At 38.2% G+C, this 16,524-nt stretch overlaps 1 protein-coding gene across 12 annotated transcripts in view; it reads left to right on the forward strand.

Annotated features, from left to right (window-relative positions):
- The window catches only part of LOC137277737 (unconventional myosin-IXb-like), a 96,697-nt gene that overhangs the window by 25,206 nt on the left and 54,967 nt on the right, over positions 1-16,524 (forward strand). For all 12 annotated transcript variants that reach the window (XM_067809635.1, XM_067809636.1, XM_067809638.1 and 9 more), the window contains exons 3-4: positions 8,008-8,102; positions 11,180-11,242. In XM_067809635.1, the coding sequence (XP_067665736.1) occupies positions 8,008-8,102; positions 11,180-11,242 (158 nt within the window). The remainder of the gene's footprint in view (positions 1-8,007; positions 8,103-11,179; positions 11,243-16,524) is intronic.

Here is a 16,524-nt window from a genome sequence, read left to right on the forward strand (position 1 = left end):
AAATGTATGTATTTCTGAGTTGTTTGGCAATTTCCCTGAAAGTTATATCTCTAATATGTGTCTATAACTGATCACTATTTATTGAACGATTCTTGTTCTCTAGGTCTGCCTCGATAGTCAGCCCTGTGTAACAAACACTGGCAGTGTTGTCCAGTGTATTAAAACTCAACATGCTCATTACTGAAGTTTGTGTATAAAACTGGCCATCGATTGTGCTTATTACAATGGCCATATATGGCCAATTATAGTTGACTGAATGGAAGTCTGCATTAATTGGATCCAGGTGGAAGTTAGTGGAGCCTGTTACAGACGTCAACCACACATTGATGGTGTTTAACCAATGTGATGATGGCCTTATGATTGAATGACATTGAACAAGGACATTTATATGTTTGTGATGAAACTTTGGCAGTAATTGAATTCTTTTCAAAATTGCAAACTACCATACTTCTGTCATCCAGTATGACTTGTTAAGAAAATATTTTGCAGCATCTTAATGACAGTAAGCTTTGGTATTGACACATAAAAATCTATATTGAAGACTTCCAAAGTTTATGATGTTTTTTTTTGTTAGTTGGAATTGTTGAAATGACTTAGACTATCAATATAACACTAGACTTGGCTGCTTCAACATATTTGATAATCCAGAAATAACTGCTTACCTTCATTAATGAATGAAAGCTCCCTGCATCCACACACACAACCAAATAGGCTGTCTAGACCTTTGAAAATTCAGGCAAATTTAGGTGTAGAGAACTGTTAAGATATATCCAGTAACTTATGGTGCTGAATTACATGACAGATTACAAAAACCTTGGCTTTAGACATACAGTATGGTTCAAAATTATTGAGAATAGCTAAAGCATTTCATATTATTAAACGAGAACAAATCAGATAAAACTGAATGTATTGTGAAAGTGAACTGACCTTTTCATGTTGTGTAGGTAACAATTTAATATTTTATCAAGTCTCCTTGAGCTTCACGGCACAGTCTAAGACAGGTAGGCATACTTCCTATCAGAGAGGTTAGTGTCTCGTGAGTTATGCTGTCCCAGTATCGGACCTCTTCTCTCTTCATGTCTTCAATTTTTGTCAACCCCTTTTGATTCACACATTCCTTCATCATCCCCCAAATGTTCTCAATGGGATATAAGTCAGGACTATATGCAGGAAATGGTAATGCAGTCACATTTTTCTCCTGAAACCACTGCTTGGCATGTTTTGCGGTGTGTTTAGGATCATTATCTTGCTGCAAAATCCAGTCATTTCCATAAAACACATGTGCACATGGAAGGAGAAAATTATCTAATATGTTAGTGTAGCGTTGACTTGTCAGGTTTCCGTCAAACACACACAACGGGGTCGTTCCTAATAAGGATATCCCTCCCCATACATGAAACTTTGGGCTGTATTTAGGTCGTCGATACAACGGTGCTGACGCAGACTTTGTCCATATTTTCACATTATTGGGATATACCCATATTGAGCTTTCATCAGCAAAAATCACATTTTCCCAGTCAAAGTTTTCATGTGCCAAACACCACTCAACACGCCTGTCTTTATGTTCTTGTTTCATGAGAGGAGAAGGAATTCCAGTCTTTTTCTCCCATCCAAGATCAATCAAATTTCTTCTAACTGTAGATTTTGATACAACTGTTGATCCCCTTTCTGTCATTTCATACCTGATGTTGGAGATGCTTGCCCTTTGCTTTTTAGACGCTAAAATTCCCAGCCGGACGCGATCTGAGAAGTCCAATTTTCTGGGTCTCCCTGCTCCTTTCTAGTGCCCCAAATCCTTTCCCTCTTTAAAATTCTTCCTAATCCTATACACAGTTGAAAGAGGAGTTCCTGTTCTCTCTGCCAATGTATTTACATCATCAATTCCTTGATTACACAACTCAAAAATCAACCTTCTTTTATCTTTAGCAGACATTGTTGACAGTGCTGAGGAAAATGACGTCTGCTACAATTTCAGGGGAGGTAACTCTAATTGTACTATACTCAGTAGGCCAAGATGAGTTACCTCCCTTATACCATTACTTAGTTTTAAGTATCAGTGAATCAGTTGAGGTGTTAGGATAGCTCAAAGTAAGAAGAAAAATTCTCAATAATTATGAACCAGACTATATTTGTAGCTGTTGTGTTCAAAACCTTTTTCTCATGCATCTTATGTGAATAGTTGGATTTCATGTTTCCAAACTTAGTCACAAGCAAGATATCTATTGGATTGGGAATAAAGATGTTTTTCTATTCCAGGAATCTTTTCAATGAATTGTCTGTTGGCTTTTAAACTTCACACTCCAGCCATTTGTTGTTGGCATTCTGTAAATAATCTGGCAATGGATCTTGCGATCTCATGATTGACATCACAAGCATTGATCTCATTCTTGATACAATGACATGCTAACATGTCATCAACCAAGTTAGGGAAGCTGGCTATCGGATTCTCTAGCCTCCCCTTATGACAAGCACAAGTTGATGGAGATTTATTCTAACCAAGGTCTTCAAGGGAGTCTGGCACTGTATTTTTCAATACCCATGTCCTTTTGCAATCCCAGAAGTGATTCAACTGGGTCAGCTGCTAAGGATATTAAGACATAGTGGTTGACTATTGGACCTGGCACCTTCTATTGTGGTGGCATAGTAACAGTTCCTTCTATATTTTGACTGACCTTGTAGTGTGCTGCTGAAGCAGAGATACAGCTATCAGTGTCTGGTTTGACATGGGGAAGGTGGCCTTGATGCATGATGTATCAGATATTATCAGATATTGCCAGCTTTCCATTGGCCCAGACAAGGTCTTAGTTCAGACCTCTTCCTTCTAGCACTGCAACTAGTTGGCTAACATCACTTGCTATTTCTTGATAAGTTCATGTGAGGCCAGTTCCAACACCGTCTGCTTGTCAGTTGGTAGTTTTAGCCTACATAAGGAGTTGAAAAGTTTTTGCCTTTATCAGCCACAATTTGTCCTTTTGAAAAGGTTTTAGTGCTATTTTGCAGACAATTGCTTTCATTGATAGACATAGGTATAATTAGTCAGGGATAAGTAACAATCTGGACCAATTGTTTTATTACCCAAATGTCATGATTGGTATTTATCATTAACCACTAGTACAAAATATGGCTATAAAATATTTGGATATGATCAGTTGCATCTACTCCTGAAAAGCAGAGGTTACAAGACAGACCAGTGTTTTAGGTGACCCTGGGTTCAGGCATGCAGCTGAAGGCAAATGCTGCATTAAGTATTTGTCACACATGTAGACTCAGGTTGAAGAAGTAATCTTCTGAGACTGTTCTGCTCAAACAATTTGGCAAATGTTGTTGATGCCATTTGGTACATATGGAAACATGATCTCCTGGTATTCTTCTACATAATGTTTTTTATCTCTAGACTGTCAAACCTCCTACCGTTTGCCATACATACCATAGTCTTGTCATTAAGTTTATGACTTAAAGTCCTTGAACCTTGTGCCAGACACAGTACATGCTGATGGTAACAAACTGTTTAGGAACGTTGATATGTAATGTTTGTTATGATATACTCAAAAACAAGAATGCCAGAACATGTGCAGATGTAATAGCCTAATGAAAGGAGTATATGAGTTGAAAAACATAAATAGCCTTGAAGAAGATTGTTGATGTATCATTACTGCCTCTCCAGACTACCTTCACCAGACCACGTTGATATGTGATGAAGGTTACCATAACCCATGAAATTGGTTCACAATTTCAGAATACATTTTTCTTCATTTCAAGGATCCTGACATGAGGGGTTTACTATGAAAAAAGTCTATTTCGGGCCATAGGAGCTGTTCCATTAGCATGTTGTGTATCATTTACTCATACTCAGTTTACATTTCAGTGGGTGTATATTCAATTCAACAATGCACTGATGTTGTGATCAGGTTATTCAAAATCTCTGTTTTCCTCATGGAATGTTTAGTGAGTGAGCTGTTTAGTTTTGTTCAGCACAAAAGGGCATACACATACAGAATTGACTGGTAGCTGTCGCATTTCATGGACCTATCTCTGCAACTGTACTGTCAGTTCAAATTCTGTAAATATGACAAAGTGTACATCAACAAGGAAGTCCTATGCTAAAAAGGAAGAAGAAATATACACCTTGATTATGAAGGTGTGAGCAGGTGAAAACTTTTACTGTAAGCTAATCTTGTCCACACAAGGAAGGCATTCAGCTCTAGATTATGATTCAAGCATGACCAGTGATTTAATGGTTAGGTATTTAGGTGACAGGGAGGGAAGGTCAATGAACTGTGACCAGTGATTTATGTGTGGGCTCCAGGCTGTGCAAGTCGTGGCCTCAGTTACCACCCAAGGGAAGGACCTTGTAGCTCTGTACCTGATTCGGGAAGTGTTTGTGTCTGGGAAGGGTGTCTGTAGCTCTTGCATCCTCATAGGTCATGGGGCAGAGTTGCCTAATGGCACAGATTAATTATCCTCATGGGTACAATGCATGATGTCCATATCTGGAACATTGTTAAAAGTGGCGTAAAACCATACTCACTTGTTAGGGCACTGAATGGTTAGACAAGTGCACTGGTGTTTTATTCAGAGACTAAAGAAATATCTACAAGAACAAGGTGCTTTTCTCCCAAATATTTTACATAAACCAACGACTTTTAGGATTTGACCTACAGTATGGTTTTGAAGTAACTGGTATATTTGTGTTTATTACTTCAACCATTTCAATAGCTGAACAGACTTATTTGGAATATTAGCTTTACAGCTTAAACTAGAATAATAATACTCTTTTGGCTGTCTGTGAAGTGTTTGTTTCAGGGTATTTTGTGTTTTAAATGGTATGAGGAATCTGTTTTGAAGAATGACCTGCCTCTGACCTGATGAGAGTACAGTCAGCCTTGCAATCAGTTAATCCTTGCTGTGGGCAATTTGTTTCTCCAACTAAACATACAGTCTGCGTCATGGAATCTTCAGTTTCTCCTATGCTGGTGGCCATGGAATGTGGAAATGAGGACCGGAGGTGGAGTGATAATTTGATGGGTTGCCCATCGTAGGGGAACTCTGTCTTTATGGTTTCTGCTTCTTCCCAATGGAAAGTTGTCTTTGATGCCAGTATTCCTGTCTCAGTTGTTGAGTTCCCCCCTCTCTCAAAGATTGATCTGTTCTACAGAGATTGTTCCTATGCTATTTTTGCCTCTTGTGGTTTCCAGTGAAGACCTGTTCAAGGAGCAGTGCCAGTGTGCACAAAAATAGAATATTAAAATGAAAGCAAATTTCCTTATGTTAACAGGTATCATGACATGTGGTTTGTTAACTTTCTGTAGTTACAGGTCCATAGTAGCTGATGGTCTTTTTTGTGTGATGAAGAACAGTATCAATGGACAGTAACTGTCACATGGAATTATTATAAAAGAAGCACAAATGGTCGAGGGATTAGGTCTTAGTTACATGCACACTTCAGTTTATATATCTCATATGGTTTATATATCTAAAGTGAACACATGTAGAAATGTTTTGATTTATGTAGTTAAGTTAGCATGTCCTTATCATCACTCAAGTGTTGAAAATGAGGTTACAGTCAACTGTAGACTAATGCCTAGTTTCTGAATGTGTAATTTTGATAGTAACAAATAAACCCTAAAAAGGAGCCCCAGTGAGACAGCCAAGACCTGAAGAAATCTAGACTTTCTTCATGTAAGGCTTTAGCATTGCGGGGAGGGCTAGGCAGAATGGAAAAAGATGTGGTTGAGGGACTTTGAGACAAACTAAATCAAATGCTGTAACAGCAAATATGGAGACATGTTCCACGGAATGATCTTAGCGCAAAGATGACTGTATCCCATACTTTAACATTGGCTTACAACTGTTATAAGGCTGCTTCTAGGATATGGGCCCAGAAAGTCTGTTCATTTGAAAATGTAGCTTGATACATGTTTAATGCATTTTCCATTTGTCATTGTTGCTGGATTTGAAAGATGAAGTAATCTGTGCAAGTTTGTTACGTGATATCAGCATATGTTACATGCATGATGGGATAGGTTGAAATTTAACAAACCTATTGGGTCTCATTGTAAGGCCGCTCCTGTGGAATTGTTCATTAGATGGAGGTAGTATAACATCTGGGTTGATATTAAGGGATGTTGGCCTGGGGTTGAGGCAAACTGGGGTTGAGGACAAGTACTCAAACAGGGGGCCAACCACCTGTGAAAACTGACGATCTAGGTGGCAGAGAATGATTTGCCTGTGTGATGGACAACTTCAGTTCCTTCATTAGACCTAAGTTTTTAAGCATGATTTGTGATGTAGTGGAAAGACCATGCTAGTTTGACTCATTAGAATACAGAGGTTAAAGCAGGCCTTAATGGTTCATATCTGCAAAGAGTTTGCAAAAAAGCATGAGCACCTATGTGTCCAAATATGGTTGCATTGATGCAGGTTTTCTTGAAACTCTTGGATTTTATTAATGTCTGCTCAAAATGTAGCTATTTAATTTCGCATTGATAATAAAGTAGAGTCATCTTTCTTTGCTTTTGCTGTTTATGAATAGTCCAGGAAACACTAATATCAAGTAACATGTTGATTTGTTCTTTCATAATTACATCATCACGATTATTTCATAAAAATCAGGGCAAGTGGAAAAAGAGTGGGGACATGTAACGTTTTTAAAGTCGCTTGCTCTGTGACAAATGGCTTTTTTTTGTAAACCCTCTCGGCAATGCTAAAGCTCTAAATGAAGCAAATCTAGATTTCCCCAGGATCTGAATCTGTCAAGTCACTGAGGTTCCCTTGCAGTGGGTGTATTTGTTACAATCATAAATATATGTCCTCATTTAAATGGAGAAGGGAACACATGAAAGTACATGTGTTCCTTGATTTATTTGCCGAATTTCACCCACAGTGCAATACATACCTTGAGAAGAAACCTGGAAAAGACTAAAAAAATAGATGTACTCTCATGTGTACCCTTATTCATTTCCATAGGTATACAGGGGTAAAAAAATTCCATCGCCCAACGCCTGGGACAAGTCAGTTTTCTTTTTGGGCAATGAAATAATGGTATCTTAATTGTTCGTGGACTACTAGATAATTTCCAGTTATGGTTTCAAACTGCAAATCAACTTTGATTTTTATTTCAATTTTCATATCTGCTCATAATGTAGCTAATACATTTCGCAATAATAGTAATTTAGAACTATCATTCTTTGAAATTTATCACTCTTCAATAAATAGTCCGGTAAACACTAAAATCAAACATTGTGTCATGAAATCAGGAGAAGTGGAAAATTAGTCTGGACAAGTTACTTTCTTGAAGTCACTAGCCCAGTGGCAAGTCCCTTTAAGAAAACATTTTGAACCCCTGGTATATATTCAGGGACCAAACATCTACATTTGGTATAGCAGTTCATCACTGCTCTTGAAGGACCTAGTTGTAGTGGTTTTCTGATTAATTGAAATAATGGAAGATTGGTTGCATTGATCGCGTGACCAAGCAATTGATCACACATGGGTACAATGGGTAAATATGTGAAGCCCATTTCAGGTGTCCCCCCCCCCCAGTCGTGATATTGCTGGAATATTGCTAAAAGCAACATAGTGCTAAACCCATTCACTCACTCGCTTAACATTCTGTAATAGTTCTCAGATGGTGTTTTTAGCATCATAACAATTTGCCAGTTTGGCCAGGAATAGTCTTAATGTTATTTGAGTTTGATATTGTGTGTATGAGTTTTTATTCCCTTCTTATGATGTTAGTATGTTGTGATCAAATGTTTTGTTGTCTTTGTCAGTGAACCATGAGATGAATCACACATGGTCAGTGAATATTTGCGCTGTCACTGCTTTGTTTTATGCAGAGTTGTATGGAAAACAGTGTCATCAATAAGCCTTTCAGTGACTGTTTGATGTGTACACATACTGCTAAATAGAGATGCAAAGACCCTGTGTCATTACAGGAGCCATTATTCATATGGTCTTGGGGAGGCGACATTGATTTATATATTTATGTCATGTTTGATGTTGCAGGCATTTGGAAATGCAAAAACAGTCCACAACAACAATTCCAGTAGATTTGGGAAGTTTATTCAAGTCAACTACAAGGAAAATGGAATGGTCCATGGGTAAGTGTTCATGAAATATGGATTTAAAAACTCTGTATGCAATACAAGCTGTTGATCCTTTATATTGTAAGCATATGTGGCCCAGTGGTGAGAGGAATAAGGCTATGTTAGGCACATAGTTTTAGGTTCAAATCCTTAGTCTTACGTTTGTTGGGCAGCTGGCGTATGCTTGTCATAACTCGTTCAGTGATGGTGGGTTTGAATCCCACAGTTGTCCTGAGGATGTTTTTATGTGGGAGCACTTTATTCCAAATGCTAGCTTGTCTCCCTGAACCACATTATTTTCGCTACTGCAAAGCCTTTCCTGCAGTGTTAAAACCCTAAATGAAGCAAGTCTTGATTTCCTAAGGCTCTGAATCTCTGGTCTCCATGTTTAATGTAAAATGAGTTTGTTTGTTTGCTATCAAAATCCTATATTTTCTGAGATTAAACGTTGGTCTATTCAAATAGTATATATCTCAAGAGTGGTTAGTGTCTGAGGCCTGCAACACATTTGACATTTCTCTAACCTGTTGAAATACTCTTCAAAGTGGTGTTAAATCAAACTCTTCTGCACACTTAAACACAAACCTAAAATATCCCTGCTGTCTTGAATCTTAGACCCCAAGTTACATAAAGCCTATGAGGTGAGCAGACTCTCAAAAGTGATCAGCAGTAAGCTCTGCTATCCAAAATGTGATCTTTGATGAAGATCATATATGGCTTGCTGATGCCTCATCCCCAACCAGGCTAGTTGAGCCAGACTAATATGAGAGCCAGGGACACTGTATGAGAGCTGCCTAACGAGAACCTCATCACCATCACCCTCGCTCTTTCATCCTGTAATCACCAGTAATGAGATTACACCATCCAGGTTCTGGCAATGCATCACATTATTAGATCAGTGAAAGCATGTGAGAGATGTAACAGGGGGATGTGTTTTGGTCCCCTGCTCTTGTTTGATGTTGGTGGGTGGATTGAGTTAGGTGAAATATTTATCCATGACCTTGTCAACATAGCTTTCGTAAAAAGACAGATATGAAAGCATGTGTTATGATTTTGTAGAGAAATGAATAACAACTTGTTTGAATTGACTCTGTTGAGATGGAAGGAAAAGCCATGATGGCAGATAGCTGTCAGAAGCTGCAGCACTGCAGTTACTTCACAGAACAGATTTTTATCATTAAATTTAGAAATGTATAGTGTAAAATGATTAAGGATTTTTCACGAAGTTATGTTCATATTAGGAAGTCCTCTCAGTAAATCTGTTCAAATTATTTCCATTTTGCATTATGCTTTATGTACACTTTAAAATTATTCAATTTTCATTGAATCTATCAGTAATGATTTGGTTCTAGTTTCTGAGCTATTGTCATGAAAAGGAATCATTTTGGGTGTTATATATTTCTTCAGCAATATTTGTTGCACGTTTAAATTAAAGTATTACATTCATGGAACATTTGCATTAAATATCCCTTTCAGACACAGCAGCTAAGCACAAGTCGCAATTACTGTAAGACAGTGATCACTACTTTTTACAACTTTTATTGCATCTGCTTGAAAGAAAGGAAAGAATTTCATGTGAAGTTTATGTGTCTCTGATAAAAGGAGAAATGTAGTTTTGATTGTTATTGAGGTGGATACACTGCCAGCCATTGACTTCCTGTCACCAGGCCTTGGCGTGACTGACTCACGACGGAGATGTATGATGCAATGTAGTTGTAGTTGAAGTAGTGGGAGGTGGAGAGAGCACTGCTGGGAGGAGGGAGTCATGTTGTGTGATGCAGTCAACAATGAGAGTTTGTGAGTGTAGTTTTATGCCATACCCAGCAATATTTCAGCTATATGGCAGAAGTCTGTAAATAAGCAGTGTTCCAGTCATGGAGTGTGAACCAGTGGTTGATCGCAGACATGGATACAATCAGGGTACGATTCCATGTAATCATCAAGTCACAGATTTTCTAAATAACCAATTATCTAAATAACCAATTGTCGTTTAGCTGTTCGACAGGCATGAGGGAAGTATCAGGTGTGGTAATGTCTTCAGAGAGGGAGATGTGTTTGAATTCCCAGTTGGGAACAGGATTGAGGTTCTTGGAAACCGTTGCTGAGTGTGGCATAAAACTAAATTCACTCACTCACTCTTGGAAACTGATCTTCCACACAGTCACCAGGGTAGGGTGAGAACCATGGTAAATGTGAGACCCTTTCTTCCCCAGAGTTTCTAAAGGTTTTTTATCTTTTAATGTACAAGCCAGCTCCCCCAATTTTGTACTCCACATCCACCGGGTGTTTACTTGCATTAAGCTATATAGTGACATGGTATCAGCAATAAAAGTCTTCAGTTAACTGACCCAGAACAGATAATGATCTTGTTTGTTGTCTTGAGAAGTAGGGGAGAGAATCTCGCTGCATACACTTCCCATGTAGACTAATGCTTAGTTTATCAATACATATAATTCTGATTGTAACAAATAGACACATTTAGATTGAAACAGAGGCCCATGGAGACCAGAAATTCAGAACCTGGTGAAATCCATACTTGCTTCATTTAGGGCTTTAGCATTGCAGAGAGCTAGTCAGTAAGGAAAATAATGTGGTTTAGGGACTGTGAGACAGACTAACATGTGGAGCATTACGATATTCTGCAGTTGTATTGTGTTTTGTTTTCTGAGCATGTACCATGTCTCTGTTTATATAATAAAAGTTGTTCTGCAAACAGATCTGAAATGTTTTACAAACAATAGTTCCCATTCAGTCCAAAACTGGTTGTGTTATTTCTGAATGGTGGAAAGGATTTATCTGTTTGTGTGTGGGAATTCAAAACCCATTTTGTCTGAAAAAACAAAAATGACAAAAGATTTGCTTGTCTGACGATGAAGGTATCTTTTCAATATCTGGTCTGAAACATGATAATAGTGATCTCAAGATATTATTTCCAGTTGTCATTGCCTTAAGTGTATAATTTGAGAGTGTTAAATAGCCTGTATAATTTAATTGTGTTTGTCATGTTTTGATTATGTAAATATTTCTGTTTCTTAGAAGATTATGAGACATCCAGTGATAAAACATTCCTGATAAAATTCTTATCTTTCCAGAGCTATTGTTGAAAAATACCTACTAGAGAAGTCAAGGATAGTTTCACAAGCAAAAAATGAAAGGTGAGTAACCTCATGTCAGTTTGGCAACGTTTAGTGTTTATTTGACAGTAGCTATGACTATGTCTTTTGTTCCAAATGTTTACAATGCCCTTTTATTGCAATATGTGACAAAACTCGTTTTGTTATTTCACGTTTTTGTATCCAGTGACCAGATTGTACCATTCTTCCTATCTTATGTACATCAGGGCTTATTGTCATTCAAATGTTATATCATATACTACTCAACTGAAGTTTAGGAAAACCAGGTGTTCTTTAAAGTCTTTTGAATAGAGTGTGTACTTGCTGCTCTGGAATTTTACCACAATGTCCAAGTTTCATTATTACCATTGTGAATAAATACTACGCAAGTTCTATGTACACCAACTTGCAGACTGGCAGAATTATTTGCCAGCTGAATTCACTGGACCATGTGATAGTTATGTACATTTGTTAGCTGTGACGTCCTCGTACATGACTTTCTGACATCTATACATTGCTAATTGATATGTTGACTATGTCAGTCTGACATCTTGTCATCTTAGAGGCTTCTAATTTGATATCACATGCAAGGACCGTGTACACCTTCATATGTTCAAAGTAATTTTACCGGAGTGTACACCTTCATATGTTCAAAGTAATTTTACCGGACACTAAGACGTGTCCTTCACTAGATTCATCTGTTTAACCCTTTCAAGTTAACTTATGAACCTATGATTAGTTTAAAGAGATTAGTTAATGATATCAAAGCTTGATGTAACTGCTCTCTGGGGCTGTTTGCCTAATGTTAACTGTATGCCTTGAGGGGATAGAATTGCAGAGTTGCTCATTCACTGATTATTCAATGTGTGTGACCTATTAACTCACCACTGATGTTCTCATTTGAGACTTACAGTTTTTATAAACACTTGTAATTATTACATCAGCAAATATTGACTGTTGTGCTTACGTAACTCATTTGGGGTTGTGGGCTAGCACAGTGCTTGAAGTGTTCGCTTGTCATGCTTATCAGGTTTGATTCCCCATGTGGCACAGTGTGTGTTGTCTCCTGTAGTGATACTGCTGGCATATTGCTAGAAGCAGTGTAAAATTCTCACTCACTGACTATAGCTCAATGGGGTTTGTAAGTTACATTAGGAACCCAGTTTTCTTAGGTGTACTTGGATAACTTGCCCTTTTCTTTTTAATTTGTTTATCTGAATACCTGTGTGGTTTCTAGGTGATGATTATTATCCAGCATCTTGTATATGTTATCTTCGATGTCTAGCTCTCTACCCAACTGGCCATCATAAACGATGTCGAGACTCATGACTTCATGAAAGTTTTATGAGCATATCTTATTTCAGAGGTAATAGAAAAAGGCTAAAATGTTGCATTTTGATTGTAGATTCATTATAAAGCTGTGTTTGTAATGCTGTTGGGTCATAGGTGTGACTGGTGTTGGAGAAAAAGTGCAATAGGTTTCTTGTGATATTGGATCTTTGCTGGATGTGGAGAAATGCTTAAACTATTTATTGGTTAAGCAGGCTATTAATATCATTTGTGATTATGGACTCGTTGAATAGACCCATGATGCCCAGAGATCTTCTTAATAACCATTTCTTACTTAGGTTTTGACTAAAGTGCTGTTGCACAAAACTGTCTTAGCACTAAGGTGATCTTGCTAAGAACTCCCATGCCTTATCATAGACATGTTACAGTTTGCTCTGTGCATTAGCACCTGTGCCTACCAATTTCTACTTACCAAGACTGTCAAAATTTAGTACAACTGAAGATTCAGAAAACTACATTCTGGAGTTCTTACATAGAGATTCAAGTGCTTATTCACAGCATTAATTGTGTAATTCATGATACCTACAATGGAAGCTGTCTAAACCGGCACTCAATGGGACTTAAGAAATATTCCGGTTTAGACAATATGCCAATTGTAGAGCTGATGATAAATGTACATGCTACAGACAGGACTGAGATTTTATGCTGGTGTTGACAACTTGCTGGATTGGGCAGATACCGGTTTTCACAGCTTCCACTGTATAAGTAAAAAGCCATGTCAGTTAGCATTGAGGCAACATTGGAATCAGCTGGATTCCCCAGAAATGAATGCCTGTCCTATTAGACCAAAGTTGCCTGAAGGCAAGTTAGGTTATGCCGTCTTGGCACAAAGCCTGACAACCTGTCAACTGTAAAGCATGTAGGCAGATCAAACTCCAATATGGAAATAATGTAAGGATTCAATCAGTCACATTGATCTCGCTACCAAGCTGGTATAAATATGTATTTTCAAGTCTTATGTTTTATTCAGTTCCTCTGTTATTTGATGTTAGTTTTCTATGAAGAAAAGCTTAAACATTTGTCCTTTGTGTCTTTGGTTTGTGTGACATTGTATTGGCAGTTGTTATTTATAGTTGAACCTGAACCTATTATGGCAGTGGCAAATGTGTGTGGGCGAGTGTCTTAGTGGAACCCAAGGTTTTTATAGTTGGGCGTAACCCATAATGTTGTTGGACAGACCATGGAGGTTTGGTTGAGTCAAACCAACATTCATAGCAGCTCAAAGGAAGGAGATATTTTGACAGGGAAACTGCCCCAGTGGGGATGCAGGGATGGCGTTGCCCTCAAGTTCCAAATGTTTGTCATTAGAGACTGAAACAGAGATAGGGGCTTATACTAGGCTCCTAGACCAAAGCAGATAAAAATGATATCATTTCTGGTCATGGAAATTTCTATCTTCTAGTGTGTTATTACAATCCAGCTGGAAGGTCTTTAGACTTGTATTTAACCTGGGATTGATTGGGGTCTGATAACTGGGAAGAGTTAAAGCAGATAGGTTTGGTTACCACAAGGGATGATTGGCATGGACTGCTTGGTGTGCCATCAAACCCTGATGACAGGGCACAATGTGCTGTCAGTATAAATAATTCACCCTGATTGCTCTTATTGTGAGTAGTGTGTCACATCCAGATTGACTGAAAACATGGATGCTTCATTTGACAAAATAGTGATGCTGAGAATACACATTGAACTGATTACTTAATACACAGATGCGCTAACCACACTGATGCTCAGAAAACACTTTTACTATAATTCTCTGAATACTCAACCAAACTGATACTCAGAATGCACCTCCATACGGATGCTTAGAATACACATCCATACTTATGCTCAGAATACACACACTGATACTCGGAATACACTATCACACTGATACTCAGAATACATAACCACAGTGATGCTCAGAATACATGTCCACACTGATTCTTGAATACGCTACACTTATGCTCAGAATACACTATCACACTGATACTCAGAGTACACAACCACGCTGATACTCAGAATACATGTCCACATGGATTCTTGAATGCACTACACTTATGCTCAGAATACACTTCTACACTTATGCTCAGAATACACAACCACACTGATACTCAGAATACATGTCCACACTGATTCTGGAATACACTACACTGATACTCAGAATACACGTCAACATGGATTCTGGAATACACTAAACTGAAGCTCAGAATACACAGTCACACTGATGCTCAGAATACACTTCTACACTGATACTCAGATAATACACAATCACACTGACTCTCAGAATACACAACCACGCTGATACTCAGAATACACGTCCACACTGATTCTGGAATACACTACACTGATACTTAGAATACACAACCACACTGATTCTGGAATACACTACACTTACGCTCAGAATACACTTCTACACTGATACTAAGAATACACAATCACTCTGACTCTCAGAATACACAACCACGCTGATGTTCAGAATATGTCCACACTGATACTCAGAATACACAACCACACGTATGCTCAGAATGCACAATCACACTGATACTCAGAATACATGTCCACACTGATTCTGGAATACACTACACTGATACTCAGAATACACGTCAACATGGATTCTGGACTACACTAAACTGAAGCTCAGAATACACAGTCACACTGATGCTCAGAATACACTTCTACACTGATACTCAGATAATACACAATCACACTGACTCTCAGAATACACAACCACGCTGATACTCAGAATACACGTCCACACTGATTCTGGAATACACTACACTGATACTTACACAACCACACTGATTCTGGAATACACTACACTGATTCTGGAATACACTACACTTACGCTCAGAATACACTTCTACACTGATACTAAGAATACACAACCACGCTGATGTTCAGAATATGTCCACACTGATACTCAGAATACACAACCACACGTATGCTCAGAATGCACAATCACACTGATGCTCAGAATACACATACCATTCATTAAAAATTCTGATGATTTTTGATGTACACATCCACAATGACGGTATACTGGCATGCTGATTGCAGGAATAGACATCCCGACTGTCGCATGTAAATCAATAAACATTATCAGTAATGCTGCATAGCGCTTGCTCTATTGTTCCCATCGAATAATTCTACAGTTCAAGCACTTGGTTTGTTCATTGTGATTGTCACCGTCTTCATGGTAGCATTATCATGGTGCAGCAAGAGTAACAGAACCCTCTTTGTAAATGTCTCTGAAGGGTTAAACCAGATATGGTATGATAATCTTATAATATGGTCACTGGTTAAACATGGTATGATGTTATCAGTTTCTTGATAATTATGATAAATGGTTCTGAAATATGGTCATGGTGAATGCTTTTCCATGTCTTTTGGTTTGAAAACATTTTAAGCAGTGAAACTTATGTTCTGAGTATTGTAGATAAGCACCAGGAAAGAAATGACAATTGAGCAAGTGCAGGAAATAAACACACTTGTACATGTCTGTGTAGGGATCATTTCCCTGACTGTTTCAACTCTGACCTCCTTTCCTGTGTTCAGTGTTAGCTAATCTAGGAGCCATCTATGCAAGGTGGTGACCCTGTTACCTCTGATGGTGTGACTTTCCCCATGTAAGGGTGGACCTGATGAGGAAGTTGAGAGAACACACAGAAGGAAACAAACCAGAAGAATTATTGGAGTGTTCCTTGCTGCTTGCCCATACTTTGGATGTTTACATGATTGTATCAGCTCCAGTAGTTGTTTTATCAGTAGAGCCAAGATGCCACTGCATTCATACTGCTGAGGGGTTTTATCTCACTATAAAGGCTTCCACACTTATCTCTCGGTGGGTTCTTGATGGAATCGGGGAGAGAGGATCAGATTCCTCCTCTTATTGTCATGTTGCTGTGATACTCTTCTTGTGGTTACAAAAAACGTATGTCTCTGTCATAGCAAAAGTTACCTGCTGGAGATAAGGGTAGAAAGTAATTCCGTCA

The sequence above is a fragment of the Haliotis asinina genome, chromosome 3 (genome assembly GCF_037392515.1).
Source record: "Haliotis asinina isolate JCU_RB_2024 chromosome 3, JCU_Hal_asi_v2, whole genome shotgun sequence".
Taxonomy (NCBI): domain Eukaryota; kingdom Metazoa; phylum Mollusca; class Gastropoda; order Lepetellida; family Haliotidae; genus Haliotis; species Haliotis asinina.